We start from the raw sequence: 26686 nt of genomic DNA, 5'->3' as shown, positions 1-26686 counted from the left end.
CATTGGCCAACAGGATTAAGAAAAATCCCAAAGCTTTTTATATGTATATAAAGAGCAAGAGGGTAACTAGGGAAAGGGTTGGCCTACTCAAGGACAGAGGAAGGAATCTATGTGTGGCGCCAGAGGAAATGGGCGAGGTACTAAATGAGTACTTTGCATCAGTATTCACCAAAGAGAAGGACTTGGTGGATGATGAGCCGAGGGAAGGGAGTGTCGATAGTCCCCGTCATCTCATTGTCGAAAAGGAGGAGGAGTTGGTTTAAAGCACTAAAGTAGATAAGTCCCCAGGGCCTGATGGGATCTACCCCAGAATACTGAGGGAGGCAAGAGAAGAAATTACTAGAGTCTTGACAGAAATCTTTGCATCCTCATTGGCTACAGGTGAGGTCCCAGAGGACTGGAGAATAGCCAATGTTGTTCCTTTGTTTAAGAAGGATAGCAAGGATAATCCAGGAAATTATAGGCCAGTGAGCCTTACGTCAGTGGTAGGGAAATTATTAGAGAGGCTTCTTCGGGACAGGATTTACTCCCATTTGGAAACAAACGAACTTATTAGCAAGAGGCAGCATGGTTTTGTGAAGGGGAGGTCGTGTCTCACTAATTTGATTGAGTTTTTTGAGGAAGTGACGAAGATGATTGAAGGAAGGGCAGTGGATGTTGTCTCTATGGACTTCAGTAAAGCCTTTGACAAGGTCCCTCATGGCAGACTGGTACAAAAGGTGAAGTCACATGGGATCAGAGGTGAGCTGGCAAGATGGATACAGAACTGGCTCAGTCATAGAAGACAGAGGGTAGCAGTGGAAGGGTGCTATTCTGAATGGAGGGATGTGACTAGTGGTGTTCTGCAGGGATCAGTGCTGGGACCTTTGCTGTTTGTCGTATATATATATATATATAAATGATTTGGAGGAAAATGTAGCTGGTCCGATTAGTAAGTTTACGGACGACACAAAGGTTGGTGGAGTTGCGGATAGTGATGAGGATTGTCAGAGGATACAGCAGGATATAGATCGGTTGGAGACTTAGGCAGAGAAATGGCAGATGGAGTTTAATCCGGACAAATGTGAGGTAATGCATTTTGGAAGGTCTAATGCAGGTGGGAAGTATACAGTAAATGGCAGAACCCTTAGGAGTATTGACAGGCAGAGAGATCTGGGCGTTTAGGTCCACAGGTCACTGAAAGTGGCAACGCAGGTGGATAAGGTAGTCAAGAAGGCATACGGCATGCTTGCCTTCATTGGTCGGGGCATAGAGTATAAAAATTGGCAAGTCATGCTGCAGCTGTACAGAACTTTTGTTAGGCCACACTTAGAATATTGCGTGCAATTCTGGTCGCCACACTACCAGAAGGACGTGGAGGCTTTGGAGCGGGTACAGAAGAGGTTTACCAGGATGTTGCCTGGTCTGGAGGGCATTAGCTATGAGGAGAGGTTGGATAAACTCGGATTGTTTTCACTGGAACGACGGAGGTGGAGGGGCGACATGACATGATCGAGGTTTACAAAGTTATGAGCGGCATGGACAGAGTGGATAGTCAGAAGCTTTTTCCCAGGGTGGAAGAGTCAGTTACTAGGGGACATAGGTTTAAGGTGCGAGGGGCAAAGTTTAGAGGGGATGTGCGAGGAAAGTTCTTTACACAGAGGGTGGTGAGTGCCTGGAACTTGCTGCCGGGGGAGGTGGTGGAAGCAGGTACGATAGCGATGTTTAAGAGGCATCTTGACAAATACATGAATAGGATGGGAATAGAGGGATACGGACCCCGGAAGTGCAGAAGGTTTTATTTTAGGCAGGCATCAAGAACGGTGCAGGCTTGGAGGGCTGAATGGCCTGTTCCTGTGCTGTACTGTTCTTTGTTCATTGAAGTCTGTCTTTTCCTCTTGATGTGCATTTAATAGCTCGCAAATCCTTATTTTATAGACTGTTCCCAGCTTGGCTGTGTGCCATATTGGGTAAAATTCCTTTTCCAACCATCTGATCGGTAATTACTGACCAAACGTCTCTTCTATGTTGGTATCCTGCTTGAGACTGGCACATAATCCATGATTTTCGTGACCTGGTTTATGCTTCCTTGACTCTGAATTCCTTCACAAAAGGTCATATCTTGATCCGGTGCTGCCCTGCTGTGGCTATTCATCCACAGTGACTGCTTAATGATATTGATATACGTATCTTGTTTCACAGCATCATGACCACACAAAGATTGTTTACAGTTTTTTTTTTACCAGTTAAAAAGCTAACCATCTCTCTGGGGTATTCCACAGTCTAACGACTTTTAAATGAAGGGTCTTTACACAGTCTGAATTAAACCTTTCCATCGCTTCTCAACATGTTATGACTTGTACAGAACTTTAGCTAATATCATGCTTGGTGGTAACGTTACATGCGGACTACAATTTTAACCATTATGCTTAAGGATATGACAACTAAGTTCTAACAGTCCTATAATAAAATAAACTCAATCCGACAGGGCCATACATTTACTTTAGCTACTCTCTACCTTCTAATGTACTTTTAGAAACTCTTACTATCTGTTTTTATATTTCTTGCTAGTTTGCTCAACCAGAGACTATTTTCTTTGTTAGGATTATTGACATTTGTTTAGTAGAATTTGATGCTTTTTTTTATTCTTTCACGGGATGTGGGCGTCACTGGCTAGCCCTACGTTTATTGCCCATCCCTAATTGCCCTTGAGTAGGTGATGGTGAGCTGCCTTCTTGAACCGCTGCAGTCCATGTCGTGTAGGTACACCCACAGTGCTGTTAGGGAGGGAATTCCAGGATTTTGACCCAGCGACAGTGAAGGGACGGCGATATAGTTGCAAGTCAGGACGGTGTGTGACTTGGAAGGGAACTTGCAGGTGGTGGTGTTCCCTTGCATCTGCTGCCCTTGTCCTTCTAGTTAGTAGAGGTCGCGGATTTGGAAGGTGCTGTCGAAGGAGCCTTGGTGAGTTGCAGCAGTGCATCTTGTAGATGGTGCACACTGCTGCCACTGTGCGTTGGTGGTGGAGGAGTTAATGTTTAAGGTGTTGGGCCAATCAAGCAGGCTGCTCTGTCCTGGTGGTGTCAAACTTCCTGAGTGTTGTTGCAGTTGCACTCTTCCAGGCAAGTGGAGAGTATTCCATCACACTCCTGACTTGTGCCTTGTAGATGATGGACAGGCTTTGGGGAGTCAGGAGGTCAGTTACCCGCCGCAGAATTTCCAGTCTCTGATCTGCTCTTGTAGCCACAATACTTATATGGCTACTCCAGTTCAGTTTCGGGTCAATGGTAACCCCCTGTTCCTAAGTTGTGAAGTACAAGTGCTGCTCTTGGATTATATTTTAACCTCTACCTATCTTGGAGCCAGTGTTAAATCTGGTATATTTCCTTTCAGTACTTCAGAACTGTTTGTTTCAGATGACAGGTAACACTTTTAAATTAACAACTTGCATTTATGTAGCACTTTTAAGGTTGTAAATCATAGTGGGCAGTGGTGTATAACCCTTGCCCCTCCACGCCAAATATTAAACTCTCTGCAGATGTGGCTGCTCCAACCTGCTTGAGCAGCAGCAGTTGAGCTGCCTCTCACAGTCATTGTCCCATGGCTGCTACAGGCTGACTACAGAACCTTGTGGAGAAGTGGGAGCAGCCTTGGACTGTCAGCTCAGCCAGGGCACCATATAATATGAGCAAAAGGATCAGAGACATGAAAGGTCATAGAAACTTTGCTTCTCTCCACAGATGCTGCCTGACCTGCAGAATATTTCCAGCATTTTGTTTTTATTTCAGATTTCCAGCTTCTGCAAAAGTTTGCTTTAATTTTAGGGTAAAAGACACGCTCCCTTCACTTTCGGCATCCTAAACCATTTCCACCCAATTGGGCCTCAGTGACACCTTGGACAGAGTGGCAGGACACCACTGCCTTACCAAGGGGTGTGGGGTTGCCATACTGATGCCAGTAATCTGCCTCATGCCTGGGACTTTGCATGGAGCCTTGGTGCAGGGGCCTGGGGTATACGGGTGAGAGTTGTACTCGTCGAATTTACGTCAGGACAGACCCTTGTTTTGAAGTAGTATTTGGAACAGTTTCAAACTTTCTGGAGTTGTATGGAGGAGTAGAGGTCCATCTACAAAAAGTAGAGTACCAGAGCTTTGTGCTATTATGGAGCACAAACCTTAGATCCAAATGTAAAATGTTAGATTTGAAGTTAAATGCACAATTGAATGTCATACTGAGCAGTTGTGTCTTCTTATAACAGGGTCAACTGTTCGTTTTATTTTAAAATTGGAGCCTGTCGTCATGGAGATAGATGCTCTCGTTTGCACAACAAGCCAACGTTCAGTCAGGTGAGGTTGCGGTATGTTTATAATGTAAATGCATGTCCGTATTCAACAGCTGTCCAAGAACTGCTACACATACACTTATTAGCCAAAAGTGTACGCTGCTTTAAAACTTACAAAACTTCCCATAAAGATCTCCCCCATTGTTAAAATTGTTGCTTGCTGCTGTGAATCTGTTCTGTTTCAAAGGGCTATTCTTGTCTTTTGTGTCTGTCTGTCTCCTTTTGAAATGTGGAATCGCAGCTCAAACTGCAGTTTTGGAACCCTGAGCTGCCATTTAGCAGGATTGCTGAGCTTGCCTGGGAACTGTCATTGAAGTGTTCAGCTCATGGTTTTTCCTGAGAACTTGGGTACAAGTCACCAATCCACCCTTCCTTTGTGATGCTAAATCGGACGAGCAGCTAGACTCCTCATTTGCTTTCTGACCTCAAAAATTGTGCCAATGTTGTGAGCTGTTCATGTTATTTCCAGTTCTTGGGCTTTCTGTTTAACCAGTGTGAACCCGGCAACTGATTGCAATTTGTACCGCAGCGCATTCCTATGCATTCGTGCAGAAACAGCTGTGGTGGCATAGAATTGGCCAGGCTGCCTTGCTGTACCTGCTTTCCAGGGATCTGCATTCACCTTACAGCATGTGAATAAATTAGCTGGTGCTGGCATACCCCCTCGTGTATGCCTTGTACCGATGCCCCATTTTAATATCCAGTTGATCTGCTTTTCGGTTCTGTTAACTAGGGAAATGAATGAACTATTTTCCTAGTTTTCAGTCTGAATGTGCATGTCCCTGAATGAACTAACTCAGTGATGTATTTTAATTACGTGCATTTATACAGTGCAATATTACATCAGACCTTTAAAGTCCTTTTAATGACCATTAGATTGCAGTGACTTTGTGGATTCAGTCCTGCTGAATACTCTGCCTGTCCACTTTTCATTTCCAAACCCACGTGCACAGTTTCTAACCCATAGTCTGGCCGATGATGACTGAAGCTTGGCATTAATGATCAGACTGCATTTCCAGACCCGCCCCCAAAGCAGGAGTGGTTGTGAGGAGTGAGGTAGACTTTTTCAGTTTTGTAACTTAAATCCTGAAGTTCTCCCAAGCAGTACCCAGGGAGCACCCCATGTTTGCTGTCCCCAGGGGTTTTTAAAATGGGTAGGAAATTTCCTACTAAACTATTTGTTCAGATTCTGTTTACCATATGTAATTGTGCTTCTAATTTGATTTGTTTCTAAGCTGTCTCTGGTAAAGGGCTTGTCAAAGTGAAATTGACCCAAACCCACCCTGGATGTGAGCAGTTGAATGTTTGTTGTTTAACTTTTGAGAATCTAAACCTGGTGGTGCACTGCTTGGGATTGGGGCTTTTTGGTGCCTTTTATAGAGTCATAGAGAGATAAGCACTCGGCCCACCGAGTCTGTGCCGACCAACAACCACCCATTTATACTAATCCTACATTAATCCCATAATCCCTACCACATCTCCACCATTCTCCTACCACCTACCTACACTAGAGGCAATTTACAATGGCCAATTTACTTATCAAACTGCAAGTCTTTGGCTGTGGGAGGAAACCGGAGCACCTGGCGGAAACCCAGTTTTGATCAAGAAATGCTTCCATATGATTGGCTGTAATTAGAATTTGGGATGAAATGCAAGCTTCTGGTGCCAGTGCTGCTCCTTGGTCACCAGGTGATGCAGTTCAAATCTCCGAGTATCTCATCGAAAGGTTTATATTTTACCAGGGGCTAGTTTCACCTGTAAAGACCGCTACTTCAATTCGCCATTTTCTCTGCATCCTCCGGCTTCTTTAGTGAGAGTTGAAGTCTCAAAAGAGCAATACCTCCAGGTTAAAGCCACAGACCTGGTCATGTGGTTACAATATTCTTGGGTTGGCCAGGCTTTCCCTGATGTTTAGATGGATTATTTCTGAGGTCCCAAAACTTCCTGGCACTTACAGGCAGATTGCTGCTTGGGTCCACCACAATCTGAGTAGCAGAACATGTCAAGGAGCTGAATGGCCTTCCCCTGTTCTTGTAGAGGTGCTATTGCTATGGGACAGAATTTAGTGTTGGAGCTGGCAGCTGCTGCCAGTATGCTAGTACTGGCACTTTTGCCTGCTGCCTTGAGCAGTAAAGAATTAATCAGCAGCTGACTCTCTTTGCAGGGTGACTGTTTAGTGCTATGGAAAACATGGCCATAGGGTGAGTTTCTGTGATGGGGTGAGAGCTTTATGCTGCAAGGTAACAGTGAATGGCAGTTGCTCATTGCTGGGTATGTGATACTGGATAAAGTGTAAAATATGATGATTTGAGAAACAGTTGAATTGCCCAAACAGACCTTGAACTTGGTGTTAACTTTGTTGCCAGAATCCTGGTGTAATCAAAGAAAAACATGTGTTGGGTTCAAGACTGGCCCTTGGTATTTACTTTCGCTGCTGGTGCTGCTGCTTGGTCATGTGATGCACTTCAAATCTCCGAATATCCCGACGCAAGGTTTATATTTTACCAGGGACTAGTTTCACCTGTAAAGACAGTTGCTTCAAGTTGCCATTTTCTCTGCATCTTCTGGCTTCTTGAGTGAGAGTTGAAGTCTCAAAATAGAGCCACTGGTCACACACTAAGTTGTGTCTGGCATGTATCACTATCCTATCGTAACACTACACTGTTAGAACACATCTCTGCCCCATTGTAACACTACGCTGTTAGAACACATCTCTGCCCCAGTGTAACACTACGCTGTTAGAACACATCTCTGCCCCATTGTAACACTACGCTGTTAGAACACATCTCTGCCCCAGTGTAACACTACGCTGTTAGAACACATCTCTGCCCCATTGTAACACTGCACTGTTAGAACACATCTCTGCCCCATCGTAACACTGCACTGTTAGAACACATCTCTGCCCCATTGTAACACTGCACTGTTAGAACACATCTCTGCCCCATTGTAACACTGCACTGTTAGAACACATCTCTGCCCCATTGTAACACTACGCTGTTAGAACACATCTCTGCCCCATTGTAACACTGCACTGTTAGAACACATCTCTGCCCCATCGTAACACTACACTGTTAGAACACATCTCTGCCCCATCGTAACACTACACTGTTAGAACACATCTCTGCCCCATTGTAACACTGCACTGTTAGAACACCCGAAGTGGAGGAGATGGCAGAATGACTTCCCTGTTGTAAGTTTTTAATATGCTAATGGAGTTAACTGTTGCAATGCCTTTTTTCCCCTGACTACAGCTTTAAGAAGATTACAAATTAAGCACATGCCCTCAATCCTGGGGCGCTGCCACGTTAGTCACTTTGGCTTGAGGGCTGCATCACATGGATAAGGGAGTATGGTTAGAGCGGGTGCTGTGTTGATTCCCTGCAACATCCATGAGGTTACTCTTGAATGCAGACTCATCAGTCACAGAGTTCATTCCAAATTTGTCATTAAAATGTAGTGACTCAACTTGTGTATTTGGATTTCTTTTCTTGTGGCATCCCCACGCCTTCTGACGGCACTGCTGTGTGGATTTGGCCATATTTCAATTTCCTTTTTCAAATGGTGATGTTGGAGACCATCAGTTTGCCTGATTGTCTTCCAGCAGCCTGTTAATCATTTGACTTTGAATTATCTTTTGAGAAGCATTTGCTACTTGTTGATTTCCCTTTCTGTCACAATTGAACTGTTACAGTGCACCAAAGCATGTGAGATTCATAACCATTTTTCTTTTCACCTTTCCTTATGTCCCGTTCTCCTGTTGCCAGCCACGCTTGGTCCTTGCCCAGATGGCCTGTTTTTATTTGTAATCCTTGGCCCTAACAGGGATTAGACTGATATTAACTGTGATGGGCAACAGAGTGAATCCAGTCTTGTATGCACATATATTTTGCAGCAGGAGCCACTGACCAATGTTCGGGAACTGTCTCTATTCATATCAGCACACAAATCAGGAGCTGATGTTGAGACATTCCTGGCCTGTGTCCTGTCCCTGCACTGTGGTGCATTTACTGCTAAACTATCAGGAGAGCTATGTCCTACGTTTTCATGGGGTGCATGTGGGATTAATGGGAATTACTTATGCGCCTCTGCCTCTAAGCATTTTGTCTGCTCCTTCATCTCAGGTGCTGCTTGTGATGTGCTGCTTGCTTTTCTATTTGCTGAATTAAAAATGCATCACTGTCTGTGTCTAGGACATTCTAGCTTTGAATTGGGAACAGATGTGGAAACACCTGCTAAAGTTGTACTTAGTTATTATGTTAACATGAGATGGATATCGAAGAGTAAACCTTGTGTGGCACCCCATGATTGGTTTTAAATGGTAGACGCTTGCACACAGCTTTCTTATCAGACTAGCTGCTTGTAATTCTGCTCCCGGTTACCAAGGTATTCCCCCTTTTAAAATGGCTTATCCCTGTTAAATGTCAGCTAAAATCTCCCATTCGGATTCCAGCTTCTATTGCTGGGAGCTTTAAGAACTTCTAAAGAATTGGATTTTTTTCTGTTCCAATGTTTTTGCATCTTGGTGAAGGTTCCCGAGTTAAATACTGCAGAAACTTACAGGGAAGAATTAGTATCATTTTCCAGTGGCCCTTTCCCAAAAGTGCATGAACATTGGGTGACTATAAGGACTAGCTTGGCTATGCTTACTTTGCACTACTAGCCTGTTGCTACTGACTGTTCTGGCTACTTCAGCAAGGTAGCAGAAGGTTGCTGCTGTCAAACATGCACGGAGATGGGGGCTGCAATCCTGAAATGAACCGAAATCTGTGTGACAACTGATGTATCCAAGCAACGACTTGTCCTTGTGAAACATTTGGGTACATGATTGACTCTCGTAGCAGTAAGAAGTTTCCAAGTGAATTGGACAGCACAAGCTTCACTTCAATCTCCGCGTGAGACGGGAATTCTGCTTTTGGAAAGAAGTTGTACTGAGCAACATTTACTCCAACAAAGGGTATGCAGTGGCCATGCCCACATAGTGAATTCCATCAAAGTCCTCAAACCTCCCTTCCAACACACCCAGTGAGCTGCTTTCTAATGCACATTCCCTCTGATCACAGATTAAGTTGAGTTTTGGAAATTTGATTATTACTGTTTGCTTGGTGTGATTCCATCTGCATCCGTTTTAAGAACATAGCTACTTGCTAAAGCAAGCAACTTTTCTAACATGCCCACCTTTACTAAACTTGGTGACTTCAGCAGTAGCATGCCTGCTCGGGCTCAGGTTTGAGCTGCAGGGACATCCACATAATTCCCACAGGTGCTGCTAGTGTTAGGCAATTGCAGCTGCTTTTAATTTTGGCTTTTGGTTGGGGGTTAGTTACATGTATGTACCAAACCCTATCCACACTGGAAAGAGGAGCACAATACAATCTTCAACATCAGGTTGTAATACTACTCCAAATAAACACAACGCTGACACAAAATAACTTGCATTTGCAGTCCAATGAAATGTTTCTTCCACGTCACTGACTCTTGCTGCGTCTCTACCTCTAGGCTGCCGTGTTGCATTGAGCTGTATTCCGGGTGGCCTCATGAATGTAGCATTGTTTATGATCATGTCAGAGTTCTCTCCACTCCGCAGTCCTCTCCATTATGTGCAGCAGCCAACGGGATTTCCTTTTTTTCTTCTGCAGACCATCTTGATTCAAAACATCTACCGTAATCCCCAAAATAGTGCACAGACGGCTGACGGCTCACACTGTAAGTCCCACCATTGGAGATCTGGGGGTTTGGCCGTTTCGTAGAGCAGTAGCTGTTGGTCTCACCTGATTTGAGGCCAGGTCAAGCAAAGATGAGGTTGAACCATAACATTGGCATTGATCCAGGGCTTGATGTTCATTTCCCACCAAGCACTACTTTTCAAATCTCTGTGCACGTAGGTTGGCACAGTCTTTACAGGCACCAGTGCGTCCTATCCCAGTAACCAGTGTTGGGAAGGCTGGTCATGATTGATTTGACATTAAAGGGAATGTCTCAGAAAACATCAAACCCTGGCTAGTGAGTGCTCAAAGCGTTGGCTTCTAGGCACCAGATTTGGTGGTGGAGATGGTTCAGTGATGTGAACTCGCACTGGGTAAGTAGAGGCTTTTCAGTACCATGCATTGCTGAGATATGCCAACAACTCAAGACCAGTATTCTGATTCCGAATAACCTCAATTCTCCTTAAATTTGTGGGGATCTCATGGTATAAAATTACAAGTAGGACAGTCTTTGGTGTATTGACTGAACTTGAGGCACCGGAGTCCAGGGCAAGAGTCTGCAGTGGTAAAGCTGCTAATTTCAGTGTTCCTTTGGCTGCACTTCCTGATATGTTTCAAACAAAATGCATTAGAAAAGTTTTGTAGATGGTACTCACTATAATGTGTATTTGTGAGCTGTCATCTTGGGCAAATTTACAATTCGAAGACGTGACCTTGTTACTGGTAGTCCTGCTGCAGTTATATCATGATATCTCCATATCTTCACAGCTTTGTCAGATGGATTCTGATGAAAATGAAGACTCATCACTCTGAAGGGATTAACTTTTTCTTTTCAGCTCCCCACTTGCAGTCTACCCTCAAGTCAAAGGGCGTGAAGTAGGTTTTAAGTTGAATTTTTTTTTTTTAGAGATGTGGTGTCAAAACTTGTTACGTTTTGTATTTCAGACCATTGCGCTCTTGAACTTATACCGTAACCCTCAAAACTGTACCCAGACAGCAGACGGTTTCCACTGTAAGTTAACAAACGCCTTTGCAGGTTGTCGAGTTGTATTTATAGTCAGGAGGATGTGTGTTTTGTCATCCTAATCAGTACTTTGTAATAATATAGTTTGAGCAAAGTCTAGTATATGTGTGAACTTGCAACTTTCTCAACCAGCTGGCTGACAGTAAGGGTGTTCCTGGGGAAGGGTGTGTTGTAGTTGGCAAAAATTGGAGCAGAAGACTTGAAGATATTGAACAGCAACTTTATGACTAGTTGAAAACCCCTTCCAGGTTGGGATCTCTTGTTCTGACTAAGCTTGATCCAGGGGTTAGAATGTTGCACCATGTGTCTTCAGATTGTGGTGCTGCCTGAGCCTTGGAGCAGAAATCAGAACAGAGCATCCAATGCAGAAGTGGTCGAGTTAGTTATTCACCTGAAAGTGTTCTGTTCTGAGGTTACCTCTGGTAGGAAGTAAGAAGCTCAGTTGCAGTGATGAGTCAGGAATTTTTCTCTTGAATTGAAGCTATTTTGGGGGGAGGGGAAAGTAAATGCAGCAGAGGGATTAATGGGGTACTAATTGGGTGGATAATATCCCATTGCATCAAAAAGGTGCACATTATAACACAAACTGGTCTTGTGTGGTAGGCTTCTACTATGTATTTCCATTGTCTTTTATATTACTTTGGTGTAAGTTCTTTAATTTGGCAACCTTGGTGTGTTTGTGTTATTACCTGTCCCCATCCTGATGTATGTTAAAGAAAGCTGGAGAGTCCCGCGTGGTCATCACTGCCTGCTTACACGCATAAAGCTGTAGCTCGGAGATGTGTCATTGTTTTCATTTGGGCCGTACTCAGATTTTTACCTGATCTTCATTGAGACGAGGAAAGAATCTGTGACTAAAATTAAACAATAGGTTGCCATGTATATCTCTAGTATTGGTTAACCTAGCAATGACTCATACTGGCCACACCTACCCGGGCAAACCGTAACGCAGGCCACAGCTGCCCTCGGGCAAACCGTAACGCAGGCCACAGCTGCCCCCGGGCAAACCGTAACGCAGGCCACAGCTGCCCCCGGGCAAACCGTAACGCAGGCCACAGCTGCCCCCGGGCAAACCGTAACGCAGGCCACAGCTGCCCCCGGGCAAACCGTAACGCAGGCCACAGCTGCCCCCGGGCAAACCGTAACGCAGGCCACAGCTGCCCCCGGGCAAACCGTAACGCAGGCCACAGCTGCCCCCGGGCAAACCGTAACGCAGGCCACAGCTGCCCCCGGGCAAACCGTAACGCAGGCCACAGCTGCCCCTGGGCAAACCAGGAGGCATTTGATTGGGATCTGTAATAACAATAGAGATTTCAAACCAGACTATTCCTGTATCTTGGGGCAACTGGCTGGAGATAATCTGGCATTGAGAATCTCACAGAGTATCATGTAAGCATGGCATTTGTTTGTCCTTTGAAGAACACTTAATTGCCTTTTTTGAATGTCCTGAGGTATAAAATTAACTGTTTAAACTCCAAGTGTGATAAAGTGAGCTGTGCACCCTGTTGGGGTTTTAAGCCAGCCAGAAATGAGCACCCTAAATACGGAATGTGTCTGTCAGAGTGCTGTAATAATCTGCTCAGTCATCTGAAACTAGAAATGTACATGGATGCAGGAAGGGCCTTTAAACACCAAGAGGTATTTGTAATATTCATACTAGGGTGAGGAGGCTCTTGTGTTTCAGTATCTGAAGTGGAGCAGTGTATTTAATAAGTTTTACATCTGTTTGTTTTGATTTGTATAAGGTCAATCGGATACTGCAGCTTCGTTTAGGGTGTCAGTTTGGTGTTAACTGTGACTGCCTGAAGCTTGTTAATTTGTGTCTCTTGCTAGGTGCTGTTGGTGATGTTGAAATGCAGGAACATTATGATGAGTTCTTTGAGGTAAGTGATCAGTGCTTTCTTGCTCTGTGTACAGTTGAGTGGCCGGGGGGGTGCGGTGGCGGTGGCAGACGGAGGGCGAGATTTTTATGGCACGCTGGGTAGAATGTGTGGAGCTGATACCTGCCTTTCATGCAGTAAATTGATCTGTTTCATTCATCCATCTTGGTGTTTTACATCCAAGATGTTAGTAGTTGGGAGATAAAGCCAAGAGATTTTTGTCCACAATTGGAGCCAAGATTTCAAAGTGTATAAAACACATTGATGCAGTTCTATATTGGGAGAGGAGGTTGCTCGTTTTAGATATGAATTCAAGACAAATTTGTTGATGTATAGAAGTTGCAGCACGGAAAGAAGACATTCAGCCCAACTAGTCCATGCCAGCATTTCCCCTTCATAATCAAATAGTCTCTCTTCCTATGTCACTTTCAACTCATTGCATCTAAACTGGAAGGGCACTAATATCCTGGCTGCGAGGTTTGCTGGCGTCACTCGGGAGGGTTTAAACTAGTGTGGCAGGGGGGTGGGAACCAGAGCAGTAGGACTGCTAGTGAAGTAAATGAGGAGGACATAGTAAATAAGGCCAGTAGGTCTAAGAGGAAGAGCAGGCAGGGAGATGTTGCTGAGCACAGCGGGACTGGTGGTCTGAAGTGCATTTGTTTCAATGCGAGAAGTATAACAGGTAAGGCAGATGAACTTGGAGCTTGGATTAGTACTTGGAAATATGATGTTGTTGCTATTACAGAGACTTGGTTGAGGGAAGGGCAGGATTGGCAGCTAAATGTTCCAGGCTTTCATAAGATCATAAGAACTAGGAGCAGGAGTAGGCCGTCCGGCCCCTCGAGCCTGCTCCGCCATTCAATAAGATCATGGCTGATCTTTTCGTGGACTCAGATCCACTTACCCGCGCTCTCACCGTATCCCTTAATTCCTTTATTGTTCAAAAAGATATTTACCTTAGCTTTAAAAACGTTTACTGAAGAAGCGTCAACTACTTCACTGGGCAAGGAATTCCATAGATTAACAACCCTCTGGGTGAAGAAGTTCCTTCTTAATTCAGTCCCAAATCTGCTCCCTCTAATCTTGAGGCTATGCCCTCTTGTCCTAGCTTCACCTGCCAGTGGGAACATCCTCTCTACTTGTATCTTATCTATTCCCTTCATAATTTTATATGTTTCTATAAGATCCCCCCTCATTCTTCTGAATTCCAATGAATATAATCCCAATCTACTCAGTCTCTCCTCATAAACCAACCCTCTCAGCTCTGGAATCAACCTAGTGAACCTCCTCTGCACCCTCTCCAGTGCCAGTACATCCTTTCTCAAGTAAGGAGACCAAAACTGCACACAGTACTCCAGGTGCGGCCTCACCAGTACCTTATACAGCTGCTACATAACCTCTCTGCTTTTAAACTCAATCCCTTTAGCAATGAAGGACAAAATTCCATTTGCCTTCCTAATTACTTGCTGTACCTGCAGACCAACCTTCTGCGATTCATGCACAAGGACACCCAGGTCCCTCTGCATAGCAGCATGCTGCAATTTTTTACCATTCAAGTAATAATCCCTTTTACTGTTACTCTTACCAAAATGAATGACTTCACATTTATTAACATTGTATTCCATCTGCCAGACCTTTGCCCACTCACTCAATGTATCTATGTTCCTCTGCAAAGTTTCACAGTCATCTGCACACTTTGCTCTGCCACTCATCTTAGTGTCATCCGCAAACTTTGACACCCTACATTTGGTCCCCAACTCCAAATCATCTATATAAATTGTAAATAATTGCGGTCCCAACACCGATCCCTGAGGCACACCAATAGTGACTGATTGCCAACCAGAATAGCACTCATTTATCCCCACTCTCTGCTTCCTGTTAGTCAACCAATCCTCTATCCATGCTAATACTTTACCCCTAACGCCATGCATCCTTATCTTATGCAGCAGCCTCTTGTGCGGCACCTTGTCGAAGGCCTTTTGGAAATCTAGGTACACCACATCCACTGGGTCCCCATTGTCCACCTTGCTCGTAGTGTCGTCATAGAATTCCAAAAGATTTGTCAAGCATGACCTGCCCTTCATGAACCCATGCTGCGTCTGCCCAATGGGACAATTTCTATCGAGATGCCCTGCTATTTCTTCCTTGATAATAGACTCAAGCATCTTCCCCACTACAGAGGTTAAGCTAACCGGTCTATAATTCCCCATCTTTTGTCTACCTCCCTTTTTAAACAGTGGCGTCACATCTGCTGTTTTCCAATCTGCTGGGACTACCCCAGAGTCCAGCGAATTTTGGAAAATTACCACCAGTGCACCTGCTATTTCTCCCGCCATCTCTTTTAGTACCTTGGGATGCATTCCATCAGGGCCAGGAGACTTATCAATCCTTAGCTCCATTAGCTTGCCCAACACTACCTCTTCCGTAATAATGATTGTTTGCAGGTCCTCACCTACGTTCGTCTCTTTGTCAATTACTGGCATGTTATTAATGTCCTCCACTGTGAAGACTGATACAAAATACCTGTTCAATGCTTCGGCCATTTCATCATATCCCATAACTAAATTCCCCATCTCATCCTCTAAAGGACCAACGTTTACTTTAGCCACTCTTTTTCGTTTTATGTATTTATAGAAACTTTTGCTATCTGTCTTTATATTCTGTGCTAGTTTTTTCTCATGTTCTATCTTACTTTTCTTTATAGCTCTTTTTGTGGCTTTCTGTTGACCTTTAAAGTTTTCCCAATCTTCGAGTTTCATGCTGTTTTTGGCCACTTTGTATGCCTTCTCTTTCAATTTGATAGCCTCCCTTATTTCCTTAGACACCCATGGCAGATTACCCCTTTTCTTCCAGTCCTTCCTTTTCACTGGAATATACTTTTGCTGAGCACTTTGAAAAATTGCTTTGAAAGTCCTCCACTGCTCGTCAACTGTCCCACCATAAAATCTTTGTTTCCAGTCTACTTTAGTCAAGTCCTCCCTCATTCTATTGTAGTCCCCCTTGTTCAAGCGCAAGACCCTGGTATTGGATTTTATCTTCACACTCTCCATCTGTATTGTAAATTCAACCATACTGTGATCACTCCTTCCAAGAGGATCCCTAACTATGAGGTCATTAATTATTCCTGTCTCATTACACAGGACTAGATCTAGGATAGCTTGCTCCCTCGTCTGTTCCATTACATACTGTTCAAGAAAACTATCACGGATACACTCAACGAACTCCTCCTCAAGGCTACCCTGACTGAGCTGGTTCGACCAATCTACATGTAGATTAAAATCCCCCATGATGATTTCCGTACCATTTTTACAGGCATTAGTTATTTCTTTGTTTATTGCCTGCCCCAATGTGATATTATTTGGTGGCCTATAGACTACGCCTATCAATGACTTTTCTTCTTAGAGTTTCTAATTTCCACCCAAATGGATTCAACCTCATTCTCCATAGAACCTATATCATCTCTCAGCACCGCCCTGATGTCGTCCTTGAATATCAGAGCTACACCACCTCCCTTACCTTCCTGTCTGTCCTTCCGAATAGTCTGGTACCCCTGGATATTTAACTCCCAGTCATGACCAACCTGTAACCATGTCTCCGTAATGGCTACCAAATCATATTCATTCGTGATGATTTGTGCCGTTAACTCATCAACCTTGTTACGAATGCTACGAGCATTCAGGTAAAGTGCCTTTATGCTAGCTTTCTTACCCTCATGATTTCCAACATCTCTAATAATAACTCCTGAGTTATCCTTTCTTTCTGCTTCTTTCATAGTCTGCCTTGAACTTAAACCCTCCTGCACACATGTTAATCTGCTGCTTACCTTTTTATTTATCATACTCCCTGTCGTTTTCCCTTTCCCTTCCCCCGAGTCACTAGTTTAAAGTCCTAGAGACCACCCTATTTATCCGTTTCGCTAGAACACTGGTTCCAGATCGGTTCAGGTGGAGACCGTCCCATCGGTACAGATCCCCCTGGTTCCAAAACTGATGCCAATGCCCCATGAAATGGAACCCCTCTTTCCCACACCACTCCCTTAGCCACCTGTTTACTTCCCTAATATTCTTATCCCTAAGCCAATTTGCACGTGGCTCGGGCAGTAATCCGGAGATTGTGACCCTCGAGGACCTGTTCCTTGATTTCGTTCCTAGTGCTTTATAATCCCCAAACAGGTCCTCCATCCTAGCCCTGCCTATGTTGTTAGTCCCAACGTGGACCACAACAACTGGATCCTCCCCCTCCCTCTCCAATATCCTTTCAAGCCGGTCAGAGATGTCTTGCACCCTGGCACCGGGCAGGCAACACACCATGCGGGACTCCCGATCCGGCTTGCAAAGGATACTATCTATCCCCTATAACTACCACTTGTCTTTTTGCTCCCCCCTCTTGAATGGCCTTCTGCACCATGGTGCCATGGTCAGTTGACTCATCCTCCCCGCAGCCCTTTTCCTCATCCACACAGGGAGCAAGTATCTCGTACCTGTTGGATAAGGTCAAAGGCTGAGGCTCCTCAACTCCTGAACTCAGGATCCCCCTACCTGCCTCACTTGCAATCACACCCTGTTGTCCCTGATCACTAACTGAATTTGAATTACTTAATCTACCAGGTGTGACTGCCTCCTGAAACAAAACGTCCAGGTAACTCCCCCCCCCCCCTCCCGGATGTGCCGCAGTGTTTAGAAGCTTCAGGCGGGATAGAGGGGGATGTAAAAGGGGTGGGGGAGTTGCATTACTGGTTAAGGAGAATATCACAGCTGTACTGCGGGAGGACACCTCGGAGGGGTCATGCATTGAGGCAATATGGGTGGAGCTCAGGAATAGGAAGGGTGCAGTCACGATGTTGGGGGTTTTCTACAGGCCTCCCAGCAGCCGGTGGGAGGTAGAGGAGCAGATATGTGGACAGATTTTGGAAAGATGTAAAGGTAACAGGGTTGTAGTGGTGGGTAATTTTAACTTCCCCAACAAAAACAAGAAATGCTGGATTCACTCAGCAGGTCTGGCAGCATCTGTGGAAAGAGAAGCAGAGTTAACGTTTCGGGTCAGTGACCCTTCTTCGGAACTTCGGACCCTTCCGAAGAAGGGTCACTGACCCGAAACGTTAACTCTGCTTCTCTTTCCACAGATGCTGCCAGACCTGCTGAGTGAATCCAGCATTTCTTGTCAGCATCTGCAGTATTTTGCTTTTATTTAACTTCCCCAATATTGACTGGGACTCACTTCGTGCTAGGGGCTTGGATGGGGCAGAATTTGTAAGGAGCATCCAGGAGGGCTTCTTGAAACAGTATGTAGATAGTCCAACTAGGGATGGGGCTGCACTGGACCTGGTATTGGGGAATGAGCCCGGCCAGGTGGTCGAAGTTTCAGTGGGGGAGCATTTCGGGAGCAGTGACCATAATTCCATAAGTTTTAAGGTACTTGTGGATAAGGATAAGAATAGTCCTTGGGGGAAGGCTAATTATAACAATATTAGGCAGGAACTGAAGAATTTAGATTAGGGAAGGGAGTGCAGATAGTCTCAGTCATCTCATTATCAAAAAGGAGGAGGTGTTGGGTGTCTTGCAAAGCATTAAGGTCGATAAGTCGCCAGGGCCTGATGGGATCTACCCCAGAATACTGAGGGAGGCAAGGGAAGAAATTGCTGGGGCCTTGACAGAAATCTTTGTATCCTCATTGGCTACAGGTGAGGTCCCAGAGGACTGGAGAATAGCCAATGTTGTTCCTTTGTTTAAGAAGGGTGGCAAGGATAATCCAGGAAATTATAGGCCGGTGAGCCTTACGTCAGTGGTAGGGAAACTATTAGAGAGGATTCTTCGGGACAGGATTTACTCCCATTTGGAAACAAACGTGTCTCACTAATTTGATTGAGTTTTTGAGGAAGTGACGAAGATGATTGATGAGGGAAGGGCGGTGGATGTTGTCTATATGGACTTTAGTAAAGCCTTTGACAAGGTCCCGCATGGCAGACTGGTGCAAAAGGTGAAGTCACACGGGATCAGAGGTGAGCTGGCAAGATGGATACAGAACTGGCTCAGTCACAGAAGACAGAGGGTAACAGTGGATGGGTGTTTTTCTGAATGGAGGGCTGTGACTAGTGGTGTTCCGCAGGGATCAGTGCTGGGACCTTTGCTGTTTGTAGTATATATAAATAATTTGGAGGAAAATGTAGCTGGTCTGATTAGTAAGTTTGCGGATGACACAAAGGTTGGTGGAGTTGCGGATAATGATGAGGATTGTCAGAGGATACAGCAGGATATAGATCGGTTGGAGACTTGGGTGGAGAAATGGCAGATGGAGCTTAATCCGGACAAATGTGAGGTAATGCATTTTGGAAGGTCTAATGCAGGTGGGAAGTATACAGTAAATGGTAGAACCCTTAGGAGTATTGACAGGCAGAGAGATCTGGGCGTACAGGTCCACAGGTCACAAAGTGGCAACGCAGGTGGATAAGGTAGTCAAGAAGGCATACGGCATGCTTTCCTTCATCGGTCGGGGCATAGAGTATAAAAATTGGCAAGTCATGTTGCAGCTGTACAGAAGCTTAGTTAGGCCACACTTAGAATATTGCGTGCAATTCTGGTTGCCACACTACCAGAAGGACGTGGAGGCTTTGGAGCGGGTACAGAGGAGGTTTACCAGGATGTTGCCTGGTCTGGAGGGAATTAGCTATGAGGAGAGGTTGGATAAACTTGGATTGTTTTCACTGGAACGACGGAGGTGGAGGGGCGACATGATAGAGGTTTACAAAGTTATGAGCGGCATGGACAGAGTGGATAGTCAGAAGCTTTTTCCCAGGGTGGAAGAGTCAGTTACTAGGGGACATAGGTTTAAGGTGCGAGGGGCAAAGTTTAGAGGGGATGTGCGAGGTAGGTTTTTTACACAGAGGGTGGTGAGTGCCTGGAACTTGCTGCCAGGGGAGGTGGTGGAAGCAGATACGATAGCGACGTTTAAGAGACATCTTGACAAATATATGAATAGGAAGGGAATAGAGGGATATGGGCCCCGGAAGTGCAGAAGGTGTTAGTTTCGGCAGGCATCAAGATCGGCGCAGGCTTGGAGGGCCGAATGGCCTGTTCCTGTGCTGTACTGTTCTTTGTTCCTCTATTTCTTCCAGCTACCCAATCTAATCTTCTAATCTTGAATGTTGATACTGTTTCTGCTGCAACTGCTAATTCCACAGACTCTCCTGGCTTCTTTCAAATCTCCTGCATCCTCTACACTCCCATTTCCCTATCTGTACACTGATGAAAAGCTCCACTCTTACACTTTTTTTTTGTATTTCCTTAAGCCACGCAACATCCTAGTGATTCTATGCTACCCCTCTCCAAAATCTCAAAATCCTTCTGCCAGCATGGTGCCCAATACTGCAACCAGTACTCTAACTTGGGCCTTAAAGGTTTTCTCATTGGCTTATCATTACCCCATGGCTTTTATGCTCTATATACCTCTTGAGATAAAACCTAGAATTGCGTTAGCTTTTTTAGGCCGAGTTAACCCGAGATGCCCTTAAGTCCTCTGGAGCTGTTCTGCCTGCCAAAATCCCCCCTCTTTCACAGCATGTTTACATGGGGACAGTCTTAGTCAGTGTTCCTTTTGTCTAGCATCATTTCGCTCATCTCTCCCAACTCCTTCAGGAGTCACCTCCTCTCTGATATCCTCTTTATTAAAGACTGATGCAAAATACTTAATGAAGTGCTGCCTTTTTTTAAGCATCTACAAATTGACAATCCTCTGAAGGTCCTACCTTGCTTTTAAAGATTCTCTCTTTACTGATGCAAAATGCTTCACTGTTCCATTTTTTTGTTCTTGGGATGTGAGCATCGCTGACAAGCCCAGCTTCTATTGCCCATCTCTAACTGCCCTTGAGAAGGAGGTGGTGAGCCACCGCCTTGAATGGCTGCAGTTCACAGTGCTCTTTTCTGTAGTAGCTTGGTACAACTGAGTGGCTTGCTAAGCCATTTCAGAGGGCAGTTAAGAGTTTGTAGACCAGGTAGGGTAAGGATGGCAGATTTCCTTCCCTTAAGGACATTAGTGAACCAGATGGGCTTTTAAAGAGCAATCCAGTAGTTTCCTGATCAATAGTAATGAGACTAGCATTTTATTCTAGAATTATTAATTACATTTAAATTCCCCCAGCTCTGGAAGTTGAGCTCTTGCCACCAGAGCATTAATCTAGGTCTCTGGATTAGTCCAGTAACGTTTTTTCATGCTCTGCCTTACCTTTCCTTATCCTGCTGAACTTATTTTCTAATTTTCCTTGTTTTTCTTTCATTATTCTAATTCTTATAGGGCTTCTTTAATTTTAAGTTGTTTCTAGCATCTTTATCCATGAAATTCTAAAACTACTGGTAGTCTCTATTTTTAAATGTAATATATATTCTGTACCTTTGCGCACGCTTTTTTCAAAAATATCGCAATGTTCTGCAATCCTGTGCTAATCTTTCCTTCTACCTTATCAGCTAGCTTGCACATCACCTTTCTAAACTCTGCCCTAATCCCACCTGGTCTCGTTTTTGTGCTTCCTTTTTGCATTTCTAGTGAATCTTAAACCTTATTATTGTGGTCATTAATCTTCAGGTGCTCACACATTTACCTGAGCAGATTCATTGCTCAGAAACCGATCCAGCAACATCTCTACCCTAGATAAGCCAACTTGCTTGAGGAGGGAGTTCCATACACATTTTGAAAATTCCATTCCCTTTTCTCCATTTACTCCTGTCCCAATCAATGAGTGGATAATTACCTCCCAGCACAATGTTGCTTTAGCTGCTGTGTCTCTAATCTGACTGCTACTTCCCTTTTCTATTTTCTTCCCATTATCTGGATCTCTGGAATACACACCGACTAATGAAATGAGCTCCTACCATATTGGCTGTCCCCTTCCCCCGCTGTCCTTCCTCTCTACAGCATGTTTTCCCTCTTGTATCAATGTTGCCACATCGAAGGTTATTGCAGAAGTTAAAGATCATGGTGTAGGGGGTAACAGTTTGGCATGGATAGAAGATTGGCTTGCTAACAGGAAACAGAGAGTAGGCATAAATGGGTCATTTTCTGATTGACATGATGTAACGAGTGGAGTGCTGCAGGGATCAGTGCTGGGGCCTCAACTTTTACAGTTGATCATCCATCTCGGACTCCTGAAGTCCCCAGCATCTCAGATGCCAGTCTTCAGCCAATTCGATTCACTGTGCGTGATATCAAGAAACGACTGAAGGCACTGGTTGCTGCAAAGGCTTTGGGCCCTGGCAACATTCCAGCAATAGTACTGCAGACATGTGCTCCAGAACTTGCCGCGCCCATAGCCAAGCTGTTCCAGTACAGCAACACTGGCATCTACCCAGCAATGTGGAACATTGCCCAGGTATATCCTGTACACAAAAAGCAGGACAAGTCCTACCCGGCCAATTGCCACCCCATCAGTCTACTCTGAATCATCAGTAAAATGATGGAAGGTGTCATCAAGTGGCACTTGCTTAACAATAACCTGCTCACTGATGCTCAATTTGGGTTCCGCCAGGGCCACTCAGCTCCTAACCTCACTACAGCCTTGGTTCAAATATGGACAAAAGAGCTGAACTCAAGGCAGCATTTGACTGGGTATGGCATCAAGGAGCCCCAGCAAAACTGGGGTCAATGGGAATCGGGGGGGGCAGCTCTCCGCTGGTTTGAGTCATACCTCGTGCAAAGGAAGTTGATTGTGGTTGTTGGCGGTCAATCATCTGAGGTCCAGGATATCACTGCAGGAGTTCCTCAGGGTAGTGTCCTAGGCCCAACCATCTTCAGCTGCTTCATCAATGACCTTCCTTCAATCGTAATGTCAGAAGTGGGGATGTTCGCTGATGGTTGCACAATGTTCAGCACCATTCGCGACTCCTCAGCTACTGAAGCAGTCCATGTAGAAATGCACTAAGCTCTGGACAATATCCAGGCTTGGGCTGATTCGCGTCACACAAGTGCCAGGCAATGCCCATCTCCAGCAAGAGAGAATCTAACCATCTCCCTTTGACATTCAATGGCATTGCAATCGTTGAATCCCCCACTATCAACATCCTAGGGGCTACCATTGACCAGAAACTGAACTGGAGTAGCCATATAAATACTGTGGCTACAAGAGCAGGTCAGAGGCCAGGAATTCTGAGGTGAGTAACTCACCACCTGACTCCCCAAAGCCTGTCCACCATCTACAAGGCACAAGTCAGGAGTGTGATGGAATACTGTCCACTTGCCTGGATGGGTGCAGCTCCAACAACACTCAAGAAGCTCGACACCATCCAGGACAAAGCAGCCCGCTTGATTGGCACCCCATCTACAAACATTCACTCCCTCCACCACTGGCGCACAGTGGCAGCAGTGTGTACCATCTACAAGATGCACTGCAGCAACGCACCAAGGCTCCTTGCAGCAAATGCATGGGAACACCACCACCTGCAAGTTCCCCTCCAAGTCACACACCATCCTGATATGGAACTATATCGCTGTTCCTTCACTGTCACTGGGTCAAATTCCTGGAACTCCCTTCTTAACAGCACTGTAGGTGTACCTATCCCACATGGACTGCCACGGTTCAAGAAGGCAACTCACCACCATCTTCTTGAGGGCAATTGGGGATGGGCAATAAATGCTGGCCTAGCCAGCGATGCCCACATCCCGTGAATGAATTAAAAAAAGAAATTATATAAATGACTTGGCTAAAGGTACCAAAGGTATGGTTGCTAAATTTGCTGATGAGACAAAGATAGGTAGGGAAATAAGTTGTGAAGAAGACATAAGGAAGCTACAAAGGGATATAGATAAGTGAGTGGGCAAAGATCTGGCAAATGGAGTATAATGTGGGAAAATGTGAAATAGTCATTATCTAAATGGTGAGAGATTGCGGAGTTCTGAGATGCAGAGGGATCTGGGTGTCCTTGTGCATGAATCGCAAAAGGTTAGTCTGCAGGTACAACACGTAATTGGGAAAGTTAATAGAATGTTATCGTTTATTGCGAGGGGAATTGAATACAAAAGTAGGGAGGTTATGCTTCAGTTATACAGGGCAATTGGTGAGACCACATCTGAAGTACTGTGTACAGTACTGGTCTCCTTAATTAGGAAGGATGTAAATGTGTTTGAAGCAGTTCAGAAGGTTTACTAGACTAATACCTGGAATGGGTGGGTTGTCTTTTGAGGAAAGCTTGGGCAAACTAGGCTTGTATCCGCTGGAATTTAGAAGAGTAAGAGGTGGCTGGATTGAAACACACAAAATCCTGAGGGGTCTTGACGGTGGAAGTGGAAAGGATGTTTCAACTTGTGGGAGAATCTAGACCTAGGGAGTCAGTGTTTGAAAATAAGGTGTCGCCCATTTAAGACAGAGATGAGGAGAATTTTTTTCTCTGAGGGTTGAGAGTCTTTGGAACTCTGTTCCTCATGAGACAAAGGAAGCAGAGTCTTTGACTATTTTAAGGCAGAGGTAGATAGATTCTTGATGAGGGGTGAAAGGTTATTGGCGGTATGCGGGAATGGGGAGTCGAGGTTACAGTCACACTATAGGAAGGATGTGATTGCACTGGAGAGGGTGCAGAGGAGATTGACCAGGGTGTTGCCTGAGCTGGAGCATTTCATGAAAAGAGACTGGGTAGGCTAGGGTTGTTTTCCTTAGAGCAGAGAAGGCTGAGGGGGGACCTGATTGAGGTTTACAAAATTATGAGGGGCGTATATAGGAAGAAACTTTTTCCCTTAGTGGAGGTGTCAATAACCAGGGGGCATGGATTTAAGGTAAGGGGCAGGAGGTTTAGAGGGGATTTGAGAAAAAAAATTTCACCCAGAGGGTGGTTGGAATCTGGAACGCACTGCCTGAAGGGGTGGTAGAGGCAGGAACCCTCACAACATTTAAGAAACATTTAGATGAGCACATCGCATACAAGGCTACCGGCCAAGTGCTGGAAAATGGGATTAGAATAGATAGGTGCTTAATGGCCAGCATGGATACGATGGGCCGAAGGGCCTGTGTCTGTACTGTATGACTCTATGATCTTGTTGAATGGTGGAGCAGGCTCAAGGGGCCTAGTGGCCTACTCCTCCAAATCGTATGTTCACTGCTGTTATCTTTTCATGCCTTCTTAAATATATATACATATGAAATCCAGATGCATTTATTTTCTGTTATCCAGTTTGTAACCAGGTTTCTGTTGATGCTGGTAACCTGTAAAATAATTACTTCCAGTTCTCCCTCCTTTACTTCCACACTTTTAATTTTTTGCCATTTTAACACTACACCTTTCCCATTTTAATTTGTCGAAGCACCAGATATCTTTACATTTCCCTTTACTTTAGTCTTTTTATAGCTAGTTCATTTTATTTCTATTCTTCTACTCCGCATTTCTTGATAAATTAATTTCTGCATGAATATGTTAATCTACTCTTTTAGCTAATTCGGGCTAGTTTTATTTTTGGAATTGCAGGTGCTGAGCACCAGTTAATAGGGAGCACTGTGGTATTGGTGTAGCAGATAGTTCAGATGCTGCATTTTGGTTCGATTTTATCTTTGGCTGGAATTTAGTGATTGAGGGCATCGCACAGACACATTGTTTTAAGTGTCTGTTATGTGGTGCTCTGGGATGTGCTACAGTATCTTCATCAGTTTGAACATTCCATTTTGCTGTTTCTTTGTGTTGTGATTTGTATTGGTTAAATAATTGAACAGCAGCGGCACTAGTCAGAAATTTCTTTCCTTCTCTCGCTCTCTTGCTGTGTACCTAGTTGATGCACCAACTTGTATTGGCCTGAGGTAAGACAGCACCCCTGTCCCAATGCTGAAGGATCTAACTGCTATGTTGTCCTTCGTCTGCAGGAGGTCTTCACAGAAATGGAGGAAAAATATGGTGAAATTGAAGAGATGAATGTCTGTGACAATCTGGGTGATCACCTGGTTGGCAATGTCTATGTAAAGGTGAGAATTTGAGCTTTTTCAAACACTGCTCGCTCCCCATTCCATGGTTCCAGAAATGAAGGTGTGTACATTGAGAGCCCTGTTGAGCTTGAGCTTTGGAAGTGAGCTTTATTAGCTGTGTTTGTCTTTTTGGTTGGGGGGAAGGTGGGAGAGCACAAAGGGCTACAAGGATCAAGTGGGGGAGTGGGACTGACTGGATTCCTCTGCGGAGAACTGGCATGGGCTCGATGAGTTGAACGGCCTCCCTGTATGCAGTAAATGACGCTAATTCAGCGTGTGTTGCCTTTGGGATCTTCGGCTGAGCTTATTTGAGCCCAGCCCTCACTGTTTGCATTCTCTTTGATTCTACTGTTTTTCTGTTTCAGTTTCGCCATGAAGAAGATGCAGAAAAGGCTGTGAATGACTTGAACAATCGCTGGTTCAATGGGCAACCGATCCATGCAGAGCTGTCACCAGTGACTGACTTCAGAGAAGCCTGCTGCAGGCAGTATGAAATGGGGTGAGTATTCACATTAGTTACTGAACTGCTGCCTGCAGCCTCCAAAAAGTTTCAAAAATAAATCAGAAAATGAAAGCATAGCCCTAATACAGTGAAGCTCAATTCAGTCTTTAACTGCCAATATGCAAACCCTTTTTTCCATCTACCAGTGACCTTCAGATAATTTAACTGAATAATCCCAACCTGTTCTGATTAAAGGTCACAGACCTGAAATGTTACCTCTGCTTCTCTCCACAGATGCTGCCTGACCTGCTGAGTGTTTCCAGCACTTTCTATTTTCATTTCAGATTTCCAGCATCTGCAGTATTTTGTTTTTAAAGAAAAAAGGGAGATGG

The 26686-nt window shown here is 44.7% G+C and overlaps 1 protein-coding gene across 2 annotated transcripts in view; it reads left to right on the top strand.

Moving 5' to 3' along the window:
* u2af1 (U2 small nuclear RNA auxiliary factor 1) overlaps positions 1 to 26686 on the top strand; it is a 142139-nt gene that overhangs the window by 38892 nt on the left and 76561 nt on the right. For both annotated transcript variants that reach the window (XM_068041319.1, XM_068041318.1), the window contains exons 2-6: positions 4238 to 4325; positions 10969 to 11035; positions 12881 to 12930; positions 25754 to 25852; positions 26218 to 26351. In XM_068041319.1, coding sequence (XP_067897420.1) covers positions 4238 to 4325; positions 10969 to 11035; positions 12881 to 12930; positions 25754 to 25852; positions 26218 to 26351 — 438 coding nt within the window. The remainder of the gene's footprint in view (positions 1 to 4237; positions 4326 to 10968; positions 11036 to 12880; positions 12931 to 25753; positions 25853 to 26217; positions 26352 to 26686) is intronic.

The sequence above is a fragment of the Heterodontus francisci genome, chromosome 10 (assembly GCF_036365525.1).
Source record: "Heterodontus francisci isolate sHetFra1 chromosome 10, sHetFra1.hap1, whole genome shotgun sequence".
NCBI lineage: Eukaryota > Metazoa > Chordata > Chondrichthyes > Heterodontiformes > Heterodontidae > Heterodontus > Heterodontus francisci.
Note: the sequence above shows the minus strand (reverse complement) of the source record. Positions and strands in the feature narration are given on the sequence as shown.